The 24,676-nt window shown below is 42.4% G+C and overlaps 1 protein-coding gene across 1 annotated transcript in view; it reads left to right on the forward strand.

The window, feature by feature from the left end:
- The window catches only part of DPH6 (diphthamine biosynthesis 6), a 191,006-nt gene that overhangs the window by 19,319 nt on the left and 147,011 nt on the right, over window positions 1–24,676 (forward strand). The window contains exons 4-5 of the mRNA XM_064147998.1: window positions 18,882–18,955; window positions 24,007–24,125. Coding sequence (XP_064004068.1) covers window positions 18,882–18,955; window positions 24,007–24,125 — 193 coding nt within the window. The remainder of the gene's footprint in view (window positions 1–18,881; window positions 18,956–24,006; window positions 24,126–24,676) is intronic.

The following is a 24,676-nucleotide window of genomic DNA, read 5'->3' on the forward strand; positions in this document are numbered from 1 at the left end:
ACTTATTCATTGCTTGCATCACCATTCCCTTTACAGAAATGCTGAATGGTACTCTAAAGAAAAGATCAATAAATGCTTTCAAAGGAAGATTGAATTTGAGACTTGAGTCTCCTTTTTAATACTAAATCTGTGCTATTAGTTAGGAGATGTTCTTTATATTTTGACATCAGGTACCCTGTTGAGCAAAATGGGAAGATGCTGCTGCCTTAACTAAGTTCTGTGGAGCAGCATGACTTTGGAAGTTGCTTAATATCTATAATTTTCCAGTTTTCAGTATTCAGTGAATTTTCCTGAACCTTCTGAGTTGAAAATACACAGTTTCATTCTCTAAGAAAAAGTAATCAGTCGTTTGTATAATAAATACTGCAAATCTGAATTGTAGTGATACTGTCACCTGTAGCTGCACGAAGAGAGGAGAGTACTTGTTTGAAGTCATCACTTGGGAAAAAATAAAGAAAAAAAAAATCTACTTCTCCCCACACCTGTTTAAATTGCTCTGAGAGCATGCTGACCCATGCTGTCTTTTCAGAGCATCCCAAGCTGTGTGAATATGGAATAGTAAATGTTCAGCTTGGTGTCCAATTTGGGCAGCTGAAGATTTGGAAATGGTAAATGAATGGTTTCAAGCTTGCTTTGGCATTATCTTGAACTCCAAATAAAACTGGGAAAGCAGATTGTAACTGTATTCTATCAAAGATTGTATCCCAGAACTCACTGGAAAGAAATGAAACAAAGAAGTGTCAGGCATCCCTGATGTTTTCTAATTTTTAATTTCATTCTGCAAAGTTAATATTTTTTTTCCTGTATTTTTGAAGTGAAGATTAAAAGATGTAAACCAAATGTGCAGACAGGCATGCTTGGATCAGGCACAGGAGCAAGCTGAGAACCTAGACTTTGCTTTGCAGTAGAAGCTTCTAGACATGAAATGAGGGACTACACCACCTAGGTGGCAATCTGTTTCTCTTTCATGGGAAGGAAACAGGTTTCAAGGGCTACATTTTTGTATTTGTGAGGTGCCAGGGGATTTCAGTGGGAATTTTCTTTGGTCTGTTTGCTTGTTACTTACCTGATAGGTATTTTTGTCCAGTTTTTGGCCCCTCAGCTCAAGAAGGACCTCAGGAAACTGCTTCAAACAGTCCAGCACAGAGCCACAAAGATGCTAAAGGCAGTGGAACATGTCCCTGCTGAGGACAGGCTGAGGGAGCTGAGGCTCTTGAGCTTGAAGGAGAAGAGACTGAGGGCTGCCCTCATTCATGTCTATAAAGATGTGCAGGGCAGTGTTGGGAGAACTGAACCAGGCTCTGCTCAGTGATATCCAATGCCAGTACGAGTGGCAATGGGTGCAAGCTGAGCACACGAGGTTCCATGTGAACATAAGTAAAAACTTTCTCACAGTGAATGTGTCTCAGCCCTGGAACAGCCTGCCCAGAGAGGTTGTGGAGTCTCCCTCTCTGGAGACTTTCAAAACCCACCTGGAAGTATTCCTGTGTGACCTGCCGTAGGTGATCCTGCTCTGGCAGGGGGATTGGACTGGATGATCTTTGTGGTCCCTTCCAGGCCCTAACATCCTGTGATTCTTAATGCTCTATTGTTGCCATCTACACCTGATACACTTGCATCAGTGTTATTCCAGCCTCAGAATATTCATATTCTCAGTTATTGTTTTACTAGACTGTAAAAATTTGGTGTACCAGAATATTCCTGAGAAATGCAAACTAAGAAGATGGTTTGTCAGGATATGTAATGTGCATATAGGGCACTATAGAGTGGGAACTGTGCTTCCCTGGACTGTTGCTGTGGTAGATATGCAAAATAACCTAATTATTTTCAGAGATGTTTGTAGCCTTCTCCAGTGTTAAAGGGTGCATTAGGCAGTGTTGTAGTGTGTCACGTACTGATGTTAGCAGACTATTCAAGCATCTTGCTCTGTCACCTCTCATTTTTGTGTCAGTAGTTAACTTATTTGAAACTTAAGCTGGAGTCAGATTGGCAAAAACTTAAATCTTCCTGGGATTAAGAATTCCTCTGTTTTGATCAAAGCCATCTAACCTTAAAAAAAATCACAACAAACAAACAAAAAAGTCCTTCAATCTGTAAGAAATTAAAAAGCAGGAGGATCCTTGCTTCCAGGCTTGCTTTCAGTCAGTGGTCTGACATGCTTTTTTGCAGCAAGTGGTGTTCAACTAGTTCCTGGGAAGTTTACTTTCCATCACTTCTGAAGTCTGTCAGATTTTTTTCAGTGCTCTACTTAGCACTCTCTGAGGACTTATCTGTGATAGCTGTGACTAAGTAGACAGCACAATTGCAACCTGTTTGTAAAATACCATAACTGAAGAAATGAGGAGTAAACTATGCTTAGGTGATTTATACTAAGATTGCATAGGAAAGTTTTGTTTCACCTTGCTTCCCCTTCTCCCACTCAGCTACCCCGCAGTTTTCTGATAAGGCAGCAGCCCAGCTTTCCATTTTTATACACATTTTGTGCCTTGGGATGCATTTCTGGACAAATAAATTCAGTAACTTGCACTGCAGAACTGAGACACTCCTATATTAGAGTTTTTCTCCAAGCTGATTGTCTGGATTCCTTTTGAGTGGAATATATCCTCATTTAGAGTCTCTGCTTTGAACCAAAACCACATAGAATCCAGCCAGATTTAGTTTTCTCTCCAGGACTGTTGTTATTCTTTCCTTGTTTGGAAGATGTTCTGTCCCTACTTGAGTAGAGTGAAAGTTTTCGCTTCCTTAATTATGAAATTTCATCTTTATTAGGTGAGGGTCATCTCTAATGCTTAGTTTCTTATTTCAGAAAAGGAGTTGGCATGTTTGTCAGGATGTTGTATTCTTGTCTGTATATATATGAAGTACATTCAGAGCAGCCTTCCGGTACATTAACTGGGCTACAAGAAGGCTGCAGAGGTACTGTCTGTGATAGGATATGGGACAATGGTTTGAAACAAGAGGAGATTTAGGTTGGATATTAGGAACAAGTTCTGCACCACGAGGGTGGTGGAACACTGGAACAGGTAGCCCAGGGACGTGGTTGAGATCCTGTCTGTAGAGGGGACACCTCACCTCCCTCAAGTTGAGGCTGGACAAGGTTCTGAGCCACCTGATCAAATTGAGGATGTCCCTGCTGACTTCAGGGGGTTAGACTGGATAACCTTCGGAGGTCATTTCCAACCCAAACCATTCTATGATTCTGTAATTCTAATTTGTTAATTATATCTTATTAACAACTCTTCACTAAGACCATGCTTGCAGGTCAAATGAAAATAGGTTTGGCATTCTTGACCTCTTCTTTCCAAGCATGAAATCACAGTGGGTCTGGCAGTGTGAACAGAAGGTACACTGGTTTTAAAACACCTGAGAGCACAGAAACATCTTAGTTTAAAAAGTGACAATAATCTGTCAGTAAAACAGTAGCAGTTTAGGCCAAAAACCTGGTTTAAATATTTCACCCTAGTTGACTGAGGTAAAGTTGTTTGTGGGAAGACCATCCTTACTTTCTTCCTTGTAATAGATAAGGAAGCTCCATGGTGGACAGATCATTGTGCAAATATCTGCTTTGAGAACTGGTAGTGGACTGAAACCTTCATCAGTGTCGGTGGCCCTGAACATCTACCGCCTATAAACGTTTCTAGTATCCCTGTCCTTATCTGACTGATTTTCTTTTTTTTCAGACTTTTTTTGTCACAGTTTGTGTTGGACTAGACTCAGAGGCCATTCTTTGGCTGGTAGATTCCTTAGTGAACAAAATGCTTCTGTTCTTAATAAAAAGCTGTTTTCCTTTTCATCTTATCTTGTTTCTACAGTCCGCAGTCACTTCTGCTGAGGACACCGATCATGGATAACAACATGTGTGCAATTTTGGAAGTCTTAGTCCTCTGAAACTTCAATTTCAGCATAAAAAATTTCAAAACATAGTAACTAATTGTAGTGTTTGATGACTGAGAACCTGCAGTACAAAATTCAATGCATTTATCTCTCAAGAACAAAGCATTCTGGAGATGTTTTGTTACTGTAGGCAATAAAGAATTTGGGAGATTGTGATTTAAGCAGTATTATCTTATAAATTTCAATAGAAGAGTCAATGTTGTTCTTAGTCTTGGAGAACAACATAGCAATCTGTATGCAGTTGTGGAGTGAGTGAGGAGGGGCGATAAAGAAAGTGACGCATTCCTGTTCGTGTGATGCAGTTACCCACAGGCAATACCACAAGTCTTAAAGTTCATCTTACTTTGATACACATTTCTAAAGATGTGAGATCTGGATGTTCAAGAAAATGCTGTTGCCTTTAAGCAGAGAAAGTACCCAAGGCATCTTTGATGTTCTATGTAGGAGATTTTCTAGCTATAAATCTCAGCATCTACAGTAATAATAATCATAGATTCAAAGAATGGTTTGAGTTGGAGGGGACCTTAAAGGTCATCTAATTCCAACCCATGGCAGGGACACCTTCCACTAGACCAGGTTGTTCAACACCTCATCCAACCTGGCCTTCGAGCACTAGGGAAGGGATGTAGTGCCCTTCAATGAAATATTGCTTGGGTTGTAAGTCTAAGCTAATGGTTTACATTTTCTTTTCAATCTCACTAGGATAAAAAAAAAAGAAGAGCCAGCCTGAGGGAGAGTGATCAAATGTGGAAAGTATCATACAAGGGCCTTGTGGTGAAGCTGATGAAGCTTAGGAGACTGAAATTTGGGCTGCAAGGGAAGTGGTTGAGTCACTAACCCTGCATATGTTTAAAGGTTGTTTGGATGTGGCGCTTGGGGATATAGTTTAGAGTGAACCTTGTAGAGTAGAGTTATTCGTTGGACTTGATGAACCCGAGGGGCTTTTCCAACTAGAATGTTTCAATGTGTGATTCTCTGTGGGAGATTCTCCATACTGCGGGAAAAAAGATTTGCAGAAGGTTTTTTGTGAGAATCTGGAGGAAAATTAGATACTGAATTTTACTGCAAGAGAAAGAAAAGCAGAAATCTGGAATTTCTGTATGCCTTCCTGCCCTTGAACAGCTTGGTTCTTCTGAGAAAACAGCTTTAGATATCTTCTGTCCTTTTTTCAGGTTCCCACTTGCAGGCTGGACAGGGCAGAGCTATTTTGCAGATTACACCCAAGGAGTTTGTTCTTAAGTTCACAACAGTTCATCTAGGGAAGCTGTACTCAGGGCTATGAACCATACAAACCAAGACTCTGATGTGGCCTGCTAGGCAAACTGACAGGAACCTGGGAGGAAAGCTCCTGTGTGAACTGGAAACTGGCCAAACCCAATCTCTCCTTGTAAAACACTCCAGCTGTAATGGCTTGGCATTTCTAATGAAAAACTATTCAGCTGGAAAATCCTGAGCACATTTTAGCCTTGAAGTGCTACTATATTACTAAATACTAATGAGAATATGAACTTTTTTTTTCTCCTGCCTATTGGCTTTATTTGTGTTCTCATTCCTGCTATGAAATAAACTGAGGTTGCTTATAAATGAAGTTACTCATTTTTCTCACCTTTCTGTCTCTATTTAAGGAAGTGGTTTAAGGGAATGCTGATTGTAAGTAGCAGTAGCCTGCTGGAGGTGGATGGCAAAACTGCAATCATGAATTGTATTACCATTGTATATCCTGATGTTGCCTTTGATTGTGTGACATCAGTTGTAGTAGAGTATGTGCTTGTTATTGAACTGGAAAAGCAGCGCAGCTGACATAAACTGTGCACTGAGCTAAAGACTGGATCCTGAAGGTCAGAATGTCCACCGTTGATCAAAACAGAGAGTGGATTCCTTCCTGTGCACATCAAGACCACTCAGAAAGAGGGATGGTGAGACATTGGAACAGGTTGCCCAGGGAGGTGGTAGAAGCGTCATCCCTGGAGGTCTTTAAGGCAAGGCTGGATGGGTTTCTGGGCAACCTGATCTAGTGTGAGGTGTCCCTGCCCATGATAGGGGAGTTGGAAATAGATGATCTTTGAGGTCCCTTCCAGCCCTGACAGTTCTATGATTCTGTGAGTTCCAGTGGTTCCCAGAAGGGCTGGAGTTGTAAGTCCCTGCCCAGGCTTGCTGCTGTCCTTCGCAGCAGAGCTCAGGATGCTTTTGCACCAGGAGCCATGGGAGCCTTTATGTGCCTGGTCAGTTGTTGGAGGAGTTGGGTTTTGTTGGGTAAGGTCAGATTGTGAAGACAGGAAATGAAGGTAAAACCTTCCCCAGTCTGTGAATGAAAAGGCATGCTAAGGTATTCTCTTGGGAGAAAAAAAAAGACAAAACAAACATTCCTTTTTAGAGTCTCGTGAAACTTGGGTTTGGGGATTGGTTCTTTTTTTTGTTATCTATATCTATTCTTTTTTGGTTATCTGTGGAACTGCCTGGATTTAGTAGAGAACACTGTTTGTGCCTTCTGATTTCTTTAGTAAACTGCTCAGTGTAGGATGTCCTTGTGATGGGAATTTGACACCTTGCAAATGTTGCATTTTAATGGGCAGATAATGCCACGAAGCTCTCGGCTTAAAGCAGAATGGCACAGAGAAGAATGGTGTCTAGTGTTTGCTGACTGATCTTAAGCAGAAATTGCCAAATGATATTTGGTGTCCTGTACCATTCTAGTTTATTAGATTGTGGAATGGTCCTTTTCTGACCTGGGATACCTAAAAATCTTTGCAACAAAAGCAGTGAAGAAAGGAGTTCTGCTGAGTGCTTTTGTTGAGTAAGCATCTTTTCTATAATTGCAAGAACCTTTGAAGTATATTAGGTATTGCAAACTATGTTTATGAGAAACAAAATGATATACCATCAAAAATGTGGCTTAAACTAATAAAAAAATGGATGGTCTCTGTCTCTCTTGAACTGGAGAGGCAAAAATTTGACACAGTATTTCTGGTGTGGTCTCACCAGGGCAGAGCAGAGAGAGAGAAGAACCTCCCTAGACCTTCTGGCTACACTTTTCCTGATGCACCCCAGGATGCCACTGGTTCTCTTGGCCACAAGGGCACATTGCTGGCCCATGCAGAACTTGCTGTCCACCAGCACTCCAAGGTCTTTCTCCAGGGAGCTGCTTTCCAGCAGGGCAGCCCCAAACCTGTACTGGTGTTTGCTATTGTTCCTCCACACATACAGGACCCTGCTCTTGTCCTTACTGAACTTCATATGGTTAGCCTTTGTCCAACACTCATCTTGTCCAGATCTTGTTGGATATCTGCACAGCCCCAGTTTTGTATCATCACTGAACTTGCTGACGGTGTGCTCAATGCCCTCATCCAGGTTGTTGATGAAGATACTGAACAAAACTGGACCCAGTACTGGTCTCTGGGGAACATCATTGGCTACAGGCCTTCAACTTGACTTTCTGCCACTGACAACTCTCTGAACCACTACAACAGGACAAGATTAGTTGCCATTAATATTTCTTAGCTGTCCTTTCAGGCATGTGGACTTCGTGCAAGGCAAGTCATTAGGAGCTGGAGCATTTGCTTTGAAACAGATTTTTCTGGTTAAACTTAGAGTGAAAATAATTCAAAAGCATTGCACCTGTCAGTTTTAGTTTGACTTCCTTTGCTGAACTCTTAAACAGAGGAGTGTCTGTTTTTGCATTTGATTTTCTTAAGTGCTGTTAGAGGTTACAGTATTAACCACCATGCCTGACTGTGTTTAGTTTTATAGTTAGTAATTGTCTTTTGGGATTTGTTTCCTTTGACATCAGGGATAACTGCAGTAGCTGCTGTCTTTAAAGAATTTTCTTAAGCACTTATTTAATCTAATAGGACACTTGACAAAATCTTTTAGGCAGGCTAGGTAGAAGAATCTTCTCAATGGAAAACAGGGTTTTATTATTACTGATTTACCTGCTGAGATTTGATCTCTAAGGTGATTGACCATGATGCTGAATACAAAATCAGTTCAGTGCTACAGGCCTGGGGTGGTGTGGCTGCAGAGCTGTCTAGCAGAAAGGGACCTGTGGATTCTAATGGACAAGCAAGCAGTGTGCCCAGGTGGCAAAGGAAGCAAATGGCATCCTGGCTTGGATTAGAAATGCTGTGCCCAGCAGGAGCAGAGAGGTAATTGTCCCTTTGTACTGTGCTCTGGAGAGGCCACAGCTTGAGTATCCTGTTCAGTTTTGGGCATGTCAATACAAGAGGGAGGTGGAAATGCTGGATTGAGGGCAGAGGAGGGCAATGGAGCTGGAGAAGGGCCTGGAAAATAAATCTTATGAGGAGCGACTGAGGAAGCTGGGAATGGCTAGTTTGAAAAAGAGGTCAGGCATTGGAATGGGCTGCCCAGGGAGGTAGTTGTGTCTCCAACCCTGGATGTGTTTAAAAGTTGTTTGGATGTGGTGCTTGGGGATATGGTTTAGAGCGCACCTTGTGGAGTAGGGATATGGGTTGAACTTGGTGATCCTGAGGGGCTTTTTAACCAGAATGTTTTTGTGATTGTGATTCAGATTTCATTTTCTAAAGCTTTGACAGTGCATGTCATTAAGTGGGGCTGCTCTGGGTGGTGGTGGTGGAGATGGTGGCAGAGGTGGTTGCCCTGCTTCTCCAAACCCTTATCACCTGTTACCGATCTTGCTAAGCTTTTCTTCTGCCACTGAAAATGGGGAAGTTAGAAAATGGGATAAGTTTGCCAATATTTGAATGTTGCTGCTTTCAGATTTGCCTGAGAGGATTATCATAATTTATGTAGTCCTGCATTTCTTGTATTAAGTGCTATAAAATATCAAGGCTGCTTTAGAAGGGAGCTCTCTTTTCTCATGTTCAGCTTTCAAAGTGATGTGAAATCAAGGTTGATTACCTGAACAGCAGATGAAAGTGGAGAACAAGAAAGGAAAAAAGGATAAAATTACTAATACAGTCAGATAAATTAACTACACTGCCACTGATACTGTGGTTTATGATAGCACCTCTGCAGGGAAAAGGAGAGAATGGTTGTGTGGCTTGCATTCTGCTCTTTATTCATACCTGACAGAGAACAGTAAATATTAGCTCCAATGGTGAAGTCATCTGTGCTGTGGCAATAAACAATCAGCATACCACTTATTTCACAATGACTTTACAGGTATTGACAAAGCACTGCTTATTCAACGTGATTAGTGGCTCGTGTCAATGAGCACAATCTTCCATTAGAGACAGATCTAGAAGTCATTGCAACTGATGACGCCTCCCAAAATCCATCCCATCATTCACATGCAGCATGGATAGCAGTGATTACTTAGCACATTCAAAGAAGCCTGCTTTTCTCTTTTTTTTAATTTTATGGTAATCCTGCTATTTTCAATAAAGCATCCAATACCCAAGGAATCCGAACGCTGTTCCTGCTGTTTTATTGTATTGTAATATAAACATAAATGCAGTGTTGAAAGCTATACCAATGGTGTCAGACTCCTTAAGGACTTGAGAAAACTGTCACAACTTCTAAAATAACTGATAATCGTTTGTGGGTCAAAAAGAGCAGCATGCTGCATTGCTTAGGTTCCTGCTTTCTTTTTTCTCAAGGTTTGTCTGAGCTTTAATTTTATGTGAAGTACACAAAACACTGTCAGAGAAACATTATCACTTTGTAAAAGCTGTTTAGAATATGGTCTGGCACAAAATGTGCAGAAAATTAGCAAAGAATGCTCCCAACGTTTTTGCAGAGAGCTGAGCTGTAGATGTGATTTGAAATTGTGGCCAAAAGCAGTGCAAGGAAATGTGACTGCATTGTGATATTTGCAAAATAAGCCTGGAGCTACAGACTTTATCCTTTAAAATGACATGCATAACTATATGTATAGAATTAAATGGTGGGAAAAAAACTATAAATAAAATATCCTATTTGTGGGGTTTTGTGTGTCAGTGTACACGTGTTTGTGTGCACATATGCTCAGTTCTTTAGAGCTCTGAGGGTTTGGGGTTGTTGGTTTTGTCCTATTCGTGTCACAATATTACAATTTAAATGCATATTTTTGTTTTTCTTCTGGGCCTAAGTGGAATGCCTTTTTATTACACTACTAAACGAATAATCATAGAATCACAGAATTGTCAGGGCTGGAAGGGACCTCAAGGATCATCCAGTTCCAACCTCCCTGCCATGGGTAGAGACACCTTACGCTAGATCAGGTTGCTCAGAGCCACATCCAGCCTGGCCTTAAAGACCTCCAGGGATGAGGCTTCTACTGGCTTCCTGGGCAATCTATTCCAGTGTCTCATCACCCTCATGGTGAAGAACTTCTTCCTAACATCTAATCTGAACCTACCCACTTCTAGTTGTGCTCCATTCTCCCCAGTCCTAAAATGTCCAGAGGCTTCTTAATCTTCTAGTAAAGTGATTGCATTCTTAGCTGTCAGAATTTTTCTTGTATACAGGCCTTAGTCAGTGCTTCTCTGCTATGTTTAGGATTTTTCAGTCTATTTTTTCTACTCCTCTTATTACAAAAATTTGTTGCAATCTACAGCTCGCTTTGATCTAGAACATCCAGGCAGGGCTGTATTCCCAGAATGCTTGTTAGCTACAATGATACACAAGTGATTTCAGGAATTAAAAGGCAATGTTCTGGAAAGGAAATGAGGATCTGTCAGTGGGAAATAGCCCCACATCTTGTAATTAAAATAAGTGGCTTATTTTATGGATCACATAAACTCTATTATAGGAGGAGACAAGGCTTGCTGTAAGTGAACTGCTGCCATGTTGCGGCAGCATTGTCAACTGTGAAATGTTCTATGTTCCATATAGCAGAAAACCAAAAAGTAAAATTAATGCAAGCTTAATTCTTTGCTGTCCTTTACCACGGTGAAACCAGTAATAATGACTTGGTCAGGCTCTTGCAGGCATTTACAGCGCATATAAACTGTTGGTAAACCTACTTTTTAGACAGTGTTAAAATGCAATTGAAAGCTTAGTTACTGCACGGGTTTGTTACCAGCCTTCATGTGGATGCTTCCTATTATAGGCCACTCTAGGAGACCGCTGGTGTGAAAGTATCACACAGTATCACAGTATCACCAAGGTTGGAAGAGACCTCACAGATCATCAAGTCCAACCCTTTACCACAGAGCTCAAGGCTAGACCATGGCACCAAGTGCCATGTCCAATCCTCAGCTGTGATATAAACTGGACACTAAATTTCTTGGTGTATCTGCTATTACTGCTTTATCTTTCTTCACTGACATTGATGGGTTTTGTGCATGTCTTGTGGACACCTTACCAACTTGAAAGAGACTATTAAAGAGGTAGACAGTAATGATCAGTATATCTGCCAAAAGATTTTTATGCATGCTGGAGAATACTTCATTTTTTGCTTTAATTTTGTGTGTGTGTGTGTAATTATGTGTCTGTTGACATTTGAATTACCTGGAAATGGGTATAAGGGAAGCCTGTCAGCTTAGGGGACGTTTTCATTGATTTTAAGGGCATTGTGCTAAGATTCACAGATGAATGCAGCTATCTGTGAATGAGTGTCCTGCTTTTGCTGTGACAGAATCCTGGGCCAGCCACAGACTGCAAGCCATTAGCAGTTTCTGCTCAGCCAGGGCAGCTGAACTAGGTGTACATATTCAAGTCGTTTCCAGGCCCAAGAAAACCTTTCTTACATTAGGGAATTCACAGGATCACAGGACGTTTGAGGTTGGGAGAGACCTCCATAGATCATTGAGTCCAGCCCCTCTGCCACAACACGCATCTAGTGCAGGTCATATAGGGACACATCCAGACAGGGCTTGAAAGTCTACAGAGGAGACTCCACAGCCTCTCTGGGCAGCCTGCTCCAGTGCTCTGTGACACAGTAAAGCAGTTCTTCCTCATGTTGAGGTGGAAATTCCTGTGCTGTAGTTTGTATCTATTACCCCTTGCCTTGTCCTATCCCAGGGCGCAACCGAGAGGAGTTTGTCCATTCCCTCTTGACCCTCAACCCTCAGATATTTATAAACCTTGATTAGATTCGCTCTAAGTCTTCTCTTGACCAGATCAAAAAGCCCCAGGACCCTCAGCCTCTCCTCACAGGGCAGTGTTCCAGCCCTCTAATAATTTTCATTGCCCTCCTTTGGACTTTTTCAGTAGATCCCTGTCCCACTTGAACTGGGGAGCCCAGAACTGAATGCAGTATTCCAGACGAGCTCTCCTCAGGGCAGAGTAGAGGGGAAGGAGAACCTCTCTCAAATTCTCTTTTGGAATTTTCAGTGAGCCTTCAAAAATAAGTCCAGTGCCCACCCTGCTGGCTCACTTAGTGGGGGGGCTTGTGCTAATTTATCTGCAGTGTGAGGTGTTCTTCGTGTCTGTCATACTGGGTATTTTTTTTAATTCAAGTACTTGAAATTGATGAATGTGATCAGCCTTTCAGTAATGAACACTTCTGACCATGTTCACACAACTTGCTTGAACATGGCATGGAATAATTTTATATCTTGATCAACCTGAAGTGAAAATTGATTTCCTCTTGCAGAATGTGGTCTTTTTCTGCAGTACAGCATGCTCCGTGTGCTACTACTTCAAGGCTAGTTGTTGGACTGCTAAGTTTGGCACTTAAATTTTGATGGAGCTTGAGGAGACCTAATAGTGATCTTCCAGTCCCTGAAGGGGGCCTAGAAAAAGGATGGAGAGAGACTGTTTGTAAAGGCCTGCAGTGACAGGACAAGGGGCAATGGCTTGAAAGGAGAGAAGAGTAGATTGAGATTGGATGCGGGGAACAAGTTCTGCATCATGAGGGTGGTGGAACACTGGAACAGGTTGCCCAGGGAGGTGGTTGAGGTCACATCCCTGGAGATACTCAAGGAGTGGCTCGTCAGGTCTCTGAGCAACCTGATCTAGTGGAGGATGCCTCTTCTGACTGCAGAGGATATTTGTCTAGATGACCTTTGGAAGTTCCTTCCAACCCAGAAGGGGGTTGGGTTAGATGATCTTTGGAGGTCCCTTCCAACCCAGATCATCCTATGCTTCTATGATTTACGAATACTTTCAGTAGCTTTTTTCCTGCAAATACTGGAAGGTACAAAGTGAACATTTAGTATTACGAAAATACGTTCTCTATGAATTGAAGGTTTTGTACAATTCTTTGGCATTTAAGTCATAATAAAAATGCAAGCAAATTGCCATATTCTTGAAAGTCTTTTCCTTTTAAAGCAGCTCACATGGCAGTGTGAGGGTGTCTGTATCTGTGTAGTCATCGTATTAGATTTCATAAATATGAAATGGAGCTTTGAAAAATGTTCTCAGCTGTGGTACATGAGAGAATGAATTTTCTAAGTGTACATAAACATACCTACTTGTCATACTTGTTAGTGACAATAAAATTGACTTCATCTGAAATGTTTATGATTTAGAATGTGTTAAAATAAGCAGGCAGATACTTTAATGTTGCATTACGACATATAGGAGTTAATTTTAGAAAAATAAGGTTTATTTATATAGTTTTTTTACATGTCTTTGCTCTCAGGAAGCTATATTCTTTACTAGTAAATGTAAGGGAGGAATAGATCTGTTTCTAGTCAACACAATAGTTTATGTTCATTTCAGATGTGTTTTTCTTACTGCATGCAACAGTACAAGACTCAAGACGCGTGGGAGACACAACAAAAGGAGAGCTCAGTGTCTTGTCCTGTCATGCCCACAATTTTTCTTGCTCAAAAACCTGTTTGCTTACGGAATTAGTAATGTGAATGAAGTTGCTTGTAAGCCTCAATATTTTCCAGTGTGTGTTCTGAAATACTTCATTAAGTAACACTGCTTTGACAGTGCTCACATAAAAATAAATGAGGCCAGACAGTTAATTTTTGTGTGCTATTTTCCTAGAGTACATTCTATTAGTGGAATTCTGTTGATGACTTGAATTACCCAAACTAATCATGCTACATACCTCAGGTTATTAGAGCAACTTGTAGAGTCTGTTCAGAGTTGTTTTGTTGTTTTTTTTTCCAGATGTTTTACTGCATTGTGCCTTGTTGATCTTCATTGTGGAGAGGTAGATAGCCCCTAGATGCTAATGGCAGTGTGGTTGAAAGGAATGCAGAGCAAGGGATAAAAAATGTGTGCAAATATTCAAGAACTTAGCTTATCAAAGCTGCCATTTCTCTGTCTTACAGTTTGTTAAGGATACTACTTTAAAAAAAAAAAAAAGAAAGAAACCCAAAACCAACCCCAAAACCCCAACTCCAGGAATGAAATTCTGCCATGTCTGAAGTCAGAGAGTATGTTGCAAGTGGATGGTCTATCATCACCTAAAATTATGAATCATCTCTTAACTAAAAAAGTACAAACTGATGTTGCTTTGACCATTTTCTAAATGTTGCAAGTGGTTTGTCTTCATCAAGACTTTGATCTGGAATAATACCACGATAGCATTATATCAGGGACACCTGCATTTGTGGTGTGATGTATGGCTGTAGAGGAAGAGTTTCCTGGGTTTCTGTTTCTGCTATTGAGAATTTAATTTCAGCCTTTTGAACTGCAGCATTTCAATACACTTCTGTTTGATGCTAGCTTTCACAATGGTGTTTCTGTGTCTTCCATGCTCTCACTTTTTTCATCTGCAGTGGTATGTGCATGTGCTTATATGCATACAAACATATGCTTGCACCATGTCCATGAACCTTTGACACTTCCAGGTAGCAAGAGGACCGTATTCTAATTAAATGTGGTTATTACGAGATTGCAGTGAGATACTGAAAGCTGTGATTGAGATCAGACAAATACCCCCCTATATGGATTGAATAGATTTGTGTGTGTGTGTGTGCATGCAGTATTCCAGTTATTACCTTTGTAAAGCTCTTGAAGATAGGCCGTCAGTACTCTTAAAGGTGGTGGTACCTCCTGGGGTGCATTAAGAGGAGTGTGTCCAGCAGATCAAGGAAGGTTCTCCTCCTCCTTTGCTCTGCCCTGGTGAGACCTTGCCTGGAATATTGCATCCAGTTCTGAGCTCCCCAGTTCAAGAGGGAGAGGGATCTACTGGAGAGACTCCAAGGGAGGGCTACAAGGATGCTGAAGGGACTGGAGCACTGCCAGATGAGGAAAGGCTGAGAGACCTGGGACTGAGTCTGGAGAGAAAACAACTGAGAGAGGATCTAGTGAATGTCTATAAATATCTGTGGGCTGGGGGTCAGGAAGGAAGGGACAGGGTCAGCCTCTGCTCACTTGTGCCCTGGAATAGGACAAGAGGCAGTGGATGTGAACTGCTGCACAGAAGGTTTCAGCTCAACATGAGGAATAACTTCTTGACTGTAAGGGTCTCAGAGCACTGGAACAGGCTTCCTGGAGAGGTTGTGGAGTCTCCTTCTCTGGAGACTTTCCAGCCCTGTCTGAATGTGTTCCTGTGCAACTTGCATTAGATTCTGTGGTCCTGTTGTGGCAGGGTAGTTGGACTGGAAGATCTACAGAGGTCCCTTCCAACCCCTAACATCTTGTGATACTGCATTTGAAATCAGTGATCTTGGAATACTTCAAAGATTAGAAGGCAACACTCATATTTAAGAATTTTCCATTCAAATATTTTCAGAAGCCTAAGAATCCTGTAACTAATGGATGTGTTGTCACACATCTGTAAACATGTTGTGTTTTGACTTGCAAATTTTGCAAATTACTGATTATCATGATTTTTAGGCACTAAATGGTGTTAAGCTTTAAGCAGGTGTAACAGTTTTCTAGTGCTCATTCAAGCTTCAAGCAGGATACTGATTGGGAAGACAATTTCAGTTAGAGGTAATCTATTTTACATTTTGCTCATAAAATGAACTCTATCTAGGGTGATGGACTCCTCACCCCTGGAAGTGTTTAAAAACAAACTGGATGTGGCACTTGGTCAAAGAGTGGAGTTCATGAGGATGGGGCTGGGCCCTTCTTAAGAGGTAGGCAGTTATAGTACAAGGGACAAATGAGAGCACAGGACATTTCATTTAAACTTAAGAAGAGACTTCTTTACTTTGGGGATTATGGAGCACTGGAACAGGCTGCTCAGAGAGGTTGTGCAATCTCCGTCTTCAGAGACTTTCAACACCTACTTGAATGCGTTTGTGCTACCTGGTCTGGGCATACCCAAGTTAGCAGGGAGGGTTGGACTAGATGATCTCCAGAGGTCCCTTCCAACTCCCTACCCTTTTATAATTCTATTTTAGCCATATTTACTAATTATTATAGTTTCTTTATTAACAGCTTTCATTATCACCATAGATTTCACGTTCTTTTTCTTAAGCTTGTGATTTTGCAGCTTGTACTGTTAGATTTTGCCATTGGAATGGGCTGCCCAGGAAGGTGGGGAAGTCCCTGGAAGTGTTCAAGAAAAGACTGGATGAGGCACTTAGTGCCATGGTCTAGTTGATTGGATAGGGCTGGGTGCTAGGTTGGACTGGATGATCTTGGAGGCCTCTTCCAACCTGTTTGATTCTATGACTCTATGGTTTGGTTGATTAGATGGTGTTGTTGATAAGTTGGACTTGATGATATCAGAGGTCTTTTCCAACCTAATTAATTCTGTGATAAAGCTATGAAGCGAATGTTAACCCTCCTTTATTCATTCCTCAGGTATTTATACTTCAGTTTCTTACCTAGCTCATAAATTGATAGTTTCAATAGATAAATGTATAGATCCCTCACTTTTAAGTAGTGAATGTTTTGGGATATTCTATGTTTTTCTGCACGGGCTGTGTTGAAATCCACGTGAACAGGCCTAGATAAATAGGCACAGGTCTGGCACTTCCTTTTCTTTTGCTATCATTTTGATGCTGTATGGAATATTTCATTTCAGACAGACATTTTTAAGGTGGTGAATGGTTGTATGCCATGATAGGCTTAGCATTAACCTTTACTGGTAACACGATCTTGTCTGTATGACTTTATTTTGTTTAGCTTTCTCTGGCGCTGATGAACCCTAAGGCTGCTGTTTCTTTGAGCTGCTGATAATTTTTTTTTTATCTGATTAACTGACACATTTAGTTGGAATCAGACAGAAGCCCTTAGGCTGGGCATGGATTTAATTTAAAAAGTATCAAAGGTTTGCACTGTGTGCTGTTTAATCATCATGTTTATCAGGCAAAGAAAAATTACCGGAAGGACCATTGGGAGAGGGTTATCTTAAGGAGCAGTAACTTGGGAAATTGGTAATAACTCTGAGGTAATTTGCAGCTAACTTTTACATTCATTAATGTAACATTTCCCTCTAATAAGTGTGGCATGTGTAATATACTAATTAAATTGAAAACATCAGCACTCATTTGCTTTTTGCTGAGCTCTGAGAGGGTCAGGTAAAGGCATTAACATGTGAAATTAAAGGAAACCTCTGCACTAGTATTGCTGCAATGAATACTTTACTTGCCCGTAGAGTGCTTCTGTCAGTGTTGTGGGTTACAGTGCATACACTGAGGATAATTGAGGAAATGTCTCAATCCAGTCACAGGATCACAGGATGTTAGGGGTTGGAAAGGACCTCCATGTATCATCAAGTCCAAGCTCTCCATTAGAGCAGGACCATAGAATGTAGCACAGGTCACACAGGAACGCATCCAGAGATAATAAAAGAGCAAAATTTTAAATCAGAGCATGCTAGCAGAAATTACTCATAGATTTCTGTTTATATTTACTTTAGCTGGGTCAGTGCATGGCTATTACAGAGCCAACTTAACAGCAGCACAGCTGAGTCTAGTTGGGAGGTGTCCCAGCCCATGGTGGAGAGGTTGAAGCAGACAATTTCCAATATCCCTTCCAACCTAAGCCATTCTATTTCAGAATCGTAGAATGGTTTGGGTTGGAAGGCACCTCCAAATGTCATCTAATCCAATTGCCCTGCAGCCAGCAGGGGCATTCTCAACTAGATCAGGTAGCTCAGAGCCTTGTAAAGCCTGACCTTGAATATCTTGAAGGATGAGCCTCAACTCTCTTCTGGGCAACCTGTACCAGTGTTCCACCACCCTCATGGTACAGAACTTGTTCCTAACATCCAATATAAATCTCCTTTTCTCTCATTTCAAACCATTTCACCTTGTCCTATCACTGCAGGTCTTTGCAGACAGCCCCTCTGCAGCCATCTAGTAGTCCCCTTCAAGTACTGGAAGGCTGCTATTAGGTCTCCCTGGAATCTTCTTTTCTCCAGGGTGAACAAATAAACACACTAGAAAAAAAAAAACCACCAAAAACATCCAAAACCTCAAACAAAAACCCAAACCAAACCAAACAACAAAACCCAAACAAAAAAAATTCACACAAAACCACAACAACAACAGCAACCAAAAAAACCCCAACCCCCACAAACCCACATAAACTTTCAGAAAACTGATGAAAGCAAAGCAAATAAAACCAACCAAACACAAAAATACCCTTGGTTCTTCACAGAGTGATTTGCCATTGGAATGGGCTGCCCAGAGCAGTGATGGAGTCGCCATCCCTGGAGGTGTTCAAGAAAAGACTGGATGAGGCACTTAGTGCCATGGTCTAGTTGATTGGATGGGACTGGGTGATAGGTTTGACTGGATGATCGTGGAGGTCTCTTCCAACCTGTTTGATTCTATGATCCTGAGGGGCTTTTCCAACCTGAATGTTTCTGTGATTCTGTGAAAAAGAGTCCTCTCATACCTTCTTGTGCTGCACATTGTGACAGATGCTAGCGGTTTGATGGCCATTATTGGATTTTGCTGGTGTTTATTTGTAGGAGCGCTAGCTAACACCTCAGTTACAGTGGAGAGCTGGAAGGACTTTTCAGGACGTCAGGAAAACTTCAGGATAAGCTGTTAAATGTGGTGTTTTTCAGTTACCTTGGATATTTCTTCTGTGGCATGATGCTTAAGTAATGTGCTAGAGGATTAACCACATAGGAGGTCAACTGTGCTGTGCTTTTCTATGCAAGATCTACATTGCAGCCCTTTAGTACTGGGCACAGGTTAGTTCTGCTAGGAGATGCATTGAATCTCTAGGCCAACATATTCTGCTGTCATTAACATTTCATCTCTTTTCAGGACAAAGAAGGAGTGGAGGGGGTATCTGTGGGAGCCATTCTTTCTGACTATCAACGAGTTCGAGTTGAAGATGTGTAAGAAAATATTCATCTTCACCTATTCTGAAAAGTGCTTTCTGTGTTTGTTTTCTAACTCAAACTCTGGAGCAGGCCGTTGCTTTATTTCTGCTGTTTTATGGTTCCTAATTAATTCAGTTTGTCCATACAAGTGTTTGTTGTTTGTCTGGGGGCTTCGTGTGTTTTTTCATTTGTTTCTTTCTTTCTGATTTTTGTTGTTTGGGCTTTTTTTAATGTTCTTTTATTGCTTTGGTTTTGTTTGCTTGCTTTTTTTGCAGTATATCATAAAATCCTAGAATGGCTTAGGTTGGAAGGGACCTTAGAGACCATCTACTCTAATCATGGGCACCATGAACAAGGACACCTCTCAACTAGATTTAGTTGCTCAAGGCCTCAGCCAGCCTGGCCTTGAACACCCCCAGGGTTGAGGCAGCCACAGCCTCCCTGGGTAGTCTATTCCAGAGTCTCACCGGCCTCCTACTGAAGAAATTCTTCCTAAGATCCAATCTAAACAGACTCTTCCTCAGCTTCAAACCATTCCCTTTTGTCCTATTGCTAGACACCATTATGAAATATCCCTCTCCAGTTTTCCTGTAGGATTCCTTCAGGTATTGGAAGACAGCTGTCAAGTCTATCATGCATCTGCTGAAAAGACAAGGGGTTTTAATATGAAAGCAGTTGAGTGGATTGAGGTTTTTGATGTCAGCAGAAAGCTCACACTCAGTTCCAGTGACTACAGTGTGATGGTCAAGTATCTCTATTTTTCAACAGCGTTTAGATGCTGAGGAACATCCTGTGACTTGTCAGAAATTAAGTGCAAGAGAATCCTTATGTGCAGATCTTCCTTCACCTCCCTAAAATCTAAAATCTGTTATCATTAATCTGGAGCTTTCATTTGGCATTTCTCCTGTGCCCACTTTAGGTCTGGGTAGACTGTGATACTGTGAAAAGGCTTATTTTAAAATAAGGTATATAAGGGGAATTACATATCTGCATAGAACTATCATCACAATTAAGCAGCTGGAGCACTGCCCTTTGAGGAGAGACTGAGGGACCTGGGGCTCTTTGGTCTGGTGAAGGGAAAACTTAGAGTAAGTTCTAATCAAGGTTTCTAAATATCTGAGGGCTGGGGGTCAAGAGGGAGGGGACAGATTCTTCTCAGTTGTGCCCTAGGATAGGACAAGGGGTAATGGGTATGAACTACAGCACAGGAAATTCCATCTTAACATGAGGAAGAACTTCTTTAGTGTAAGGGTGCACTGGAACAGGCTGCCCAGAGAGGTTGTGCAGTCTCCTTCTCTGGAGACTTTCAAGCCCTGTCATGATGTGTTCCTGTGTAACCTGAGCTAGATTCTATATAGGGTCCTGCTGTGGCAGGGGGGTGGGACTCCATGATCTCTGGAGGTCCCTTCCAACCCTTAACATTCTGTGATACTGAAATTGTGTGTTTTTGTACAGGCCAAGATTTGATTTGAGTCTGGAGGAAAAAAAAAATCTCTGTATATAGATCTGATGAAATGTAAAACTACCTTGGATTAAAAATGAATTATAATTTCATCAGTCAGTGATAAAGCAAACATCTGGAATACACTGTAGATGTTAATAAGTTAATGTTCTGCCAGCATAACTCCCATCATCCAGTTACTCAGCATGAATGTCTCCTTTACACTTCACATAGAAATTACAGGAATTGCAGTTACATGAATTGCAGTCAGAAACTTGAACCTAAATCACAGATCTCTTACCACAGCCCAGAGCTTGAGAAGACATCACAATGTTTCAGACAGACCTGATTAATTTTTAGGTTGCTCAGTGGTAAAATAGTTTTACATTGATCTGTAGATTTAGTCCTTACAATTAAGTGGCTTTGCACAAACCATCCTGACTTCTTGGGTCAGCTAATTCCGTAGCTAAAGTTAGGCACCTAAAGAATTCACGTTCAGAGCTGCTGAATATTTCTGTCAACTTCACAGCTTAGTGGTCTGTTAAAAGATATGAAAGTCATAACAAAACTAATCAGATTATGTGGATGATAACTGTGGATGTTTAACTATAAAGCCTTGATATTACTATTAATGGGTCTGTCAAACATATGGGAGAAAGCTCATCCAATGGATAAACAATGATAATTGACAAATAAATGTAATATTTCAGTGCCCTGAGCTAGTCCCACAGTTAAATGTTTTTAAGTTTTTTCAGGAAGCAGGCATTACACATTTTCTCACCAGCTGATGGTACTTGACAGTTTGCAGAAGGGTCACCTACCTAATTTGGTAAACAATCAAGTGCTGTAGATCAAATGCTACTTAAATATGATATATATCAAAACAAATAATTAAATTTATGTTTAAAAGTTAATACTCTGCATTACCAGGATAAATTTTCCTGAGTGATTCCTTTTTCCTTGGATATTGATGCAAATCACAGGATGGTTGAGTTCAGCATATTATACTGGGGATGTGTGCCACATTTATCACAGAGCAGTAACTCTTGCTTCAGCTATGCTTGGAAGAAGTAAGCACTTAAAATTGTATCATCTCAGGATAGTTTGGGTTGGAATCATCTAGTTCCAGCTCCTCTGCCATGAGCAGGAACACCTTCCACTATATTAGGGTGCTCAGAGCTTCCATCCGATCTGACCTTGAATGATTGCAGGGAAAGGGTCACCCACAATTTCTCTGGGGCACCTGTTCCAGTGTCTCAACACCCTCACAGTGAAGAATTTCTACCTAATATCTAATATAAATCTGCACTTTTTTGGTTTAAAATCATTGCTCCATGTCCTGTCACTAAACTTACAGAGAAGGAGTCCCTCCTCATCCTTTTATAAAGCCCCCTTTAAGTACTAGAACGTCTGTAGGGTCTTTCCAGAGCTTTCTCCAAGCTGAACAACCCCAACCCTCTCAGCCTGTTCTCATTCAGGAGGTGCTCTAGCCTCTTGGTCATTTTCATGACACTTTTCTGGACCTGCTCCAATACATCCATTAAGTCTTTTCTGTGCTGAAAAGGCTTCTGGGAAGCCTGTTCCAGTGCTTTGTGACCCTTACAGTAAAGAAATTCCCCCTTGTGCTGAGGCAGAACCTATTTTGCTGCAACTTATACCCATTGCTCCTTGTCCTATCACAGGGAGCAAGTGAAAAGAGCCTGCCCCCTCCCTCCTGGCCAGCCTTCAGATACTTACAAACATTTATCAAATCCCCTCTAAGCCTTCTCTTCTCCAGACTAAAAAGCCCCAGGTCCCTCAGCCTCTCCTCATAAGCCATGCCCTGCAGTCCCCTAATCATCGTAGCCCTCCGCTAGACCCTCTCCAGCCGATCCCTGTCCCTCTTCAACTGGGGAGCCCAAAACTGAACACAGTATTCAATGTGAGATCTCACCAGGGCAGAGTAGAGAGGCAGAAGAACCTCCCTTGATCTGCTGGACACAGGACACACTTTTCATAATACATCCCAGGATCCCATTGGCCTTCTTGGCCACAAGGGCACAATGCTGTGCCATGGATACCTTGTTATCCACCAGGACCCCCAGGTCCCTCTCCACAGGACTGCTCTCCAGCAGATCACCTCCCAGCCTGTACTGGTGCAGTTTATCATTCTTTCCCAGATGCAGGACTCTGCACTTGTCCTTGTTGAACTTCACCTGGTGCCTCTGTGCCCAGCTCTCCAGTCTGTCCAGGTCTGTCTGGATGACCGCACAGCCTTCAGCTGTATCTGCCAAGCCTCCCAGCTTGGTGTCATCAGCAAACCTGCTGAGCAGACACTCTGTGCCCTCCTCAAAGTCATTTGTGAAGATGCTGAACACGACTGATCCCTGGGGGACACTGCTAGTCACAGCTCTCCAGCTGGACCTGGCACCATTGATCACCATCCTCTGAACTCCATCTTGCAAGCAGATCCTAACCCACCTCACTGGCTGCTCTCCCATCCCACACTTCCTCAGCTTGCTCACTAAAATGTCATGGGAGACAGTGTCAAAGGCCTTGCTGAGGTCAAGGTAGACTAAATTCACTGGTTTCCCTGAATCTACCCATTCAGTTATGGCATCATAAAGTGCTATGAGATTAGTCAAGCATGACTTCCTCTTGGTAAATCCATGCTGACTACTCCTGATAACCTTCTTCTCTTCCAAGTGCCTTGAGATGCCCTCCAACAGGAGCTGCTCCATCATATTCCAGGGATGGATGTGAGGCTGACTGGTCTGTAGTTCCCTGGAACCTCTTTCTTGCCCTTTGTGAAGACTGGAGTGACACTGGCTCTCCTCCAGTCCTCAGGCACCTCTCCTGTCTGCCACCATTTGCCAAAGATGATGGAGAGAGGCAGAGCAATAACATCAGGCAGCTCTCTCAGCACCCTTGGGTGCATTCCATCAGGGCCCATGGACTTGTGAATGTTTGATTTGTGTAACTGATCCCTAACCCAGTCTGCACTGACCAGTGGGAGCATTCCCTCCTCCAGGCTTCCTCTCCTTCATCCAGGGTCTGTAGCACACCAGGGAGCTCAGCCTTACTCTTACCTCTCTGTAAGAGTGAAAATGAAGATACTGCACACTGATTGGAAGTTTAAAGAGAGATTCTGTTTACCAGTGTGTACATGCAAAAGCAATCAGGTAGAATGGATGCATTCACAAGCTAGACCAAGTTTATTGGACTAAAACCACCTGAAAGCCTCCACCCCTTGCACTCTCAGCAGGCCTGAGAGTAGGCCAGCACTGCCCCCCACAGCCTAGGCCTCAGCAGGCCGCATGGTGCAGCTCAGAATTCCCTGCCAGCTGGAAGCCATCTCCCTCACACAGCCCACCAGGTACGAAGGGAGGCCGCTCTTCCTGGAGAGAGATGTGCAGGGAGGAGAGGAGGAGGGAAAGAGAGCTCTATTGGACAGGCTCTGCCTTATAAGCTGTGATACCAGAAAGCAGAACAGAACAACAATATTACAATATGGTGGAACCTCGGCATGGGACTTCGCCTCTGTAGTTTCCTTAAGGGAACCTGGGACCCCCTCAAACTACCACATTCACCAACCATGCTGTGTGGAAACACAATGCTTAGCTTTTCCCAATTTCTTGTTTTTTAGGTGCAGAAGGCTGAACCTTCAGCCTTTAGCTTACCTTTGGCGTCGGAAGCAGGAAATCCTCCTTAAAGAAATGATCTCATCTCGCATTCAAGCCATAATCATTAAAGTGGCAGCTTTTGGTACGTATTCAGATTGTGAGATTGTTGGCCACAACAACCCCAAGCAGCGCTACAGGCTGGGGACTGAGTGGCTGGAAAGGAGCCAGGAGGAAAGGGACCTGGGGGTACTGATAGACAGTAGGCTAAACATGAGCCTGCAGTTTGCCCAGGTGGCCAAGAGAGTCAATGGCATCCTGGCCTGCATCAGGAACAGTGTGGCCAGCAGGACAAGGGAGGTTATTCTTCCCCTGTACTCAGCACTGCTCAGGCCACACCTTGAGTACTGTGTCCAGTTGTGGGCTCCTCAATTCAAGAGAGATGTTGAAGTGCTGGAAGGTGTCCAGAGAAGGGCAACAAAGCTGGTGAGAGGCCTGGAACACAAACCCTATGAGGAGAGGCTGAGGGAGCTGGGGTTGTTTAGCCTGGAGAAGAGGAGGCTCAGGGCTGACCTCATTGCTGTCTACAACTACCTGAAGGGACAGTGTAGCCAGGTGGGGGGTGACCTCTTCTCCCAGGCAACCAGCAATAGAACAAGGGGACAGAGTCTCAAGTTGTGCCAGGGTAGGTATAGG

This window comes from Pogoniulus pusillus, chromosome 1 (genome assembly GCF_015220805.1).
Source record: "Pogoniulus pusillus isolate bPogPus1 chromosome 1, bPogPus1.pri, whole genome shotgun sequence".
NCBI classification, from domain to species: Eukaryota; Metazoa; Chordata; class Aves; order Piciformes; family Lybiidae; genus Pogoniulus; species Pogoniulus pusillus.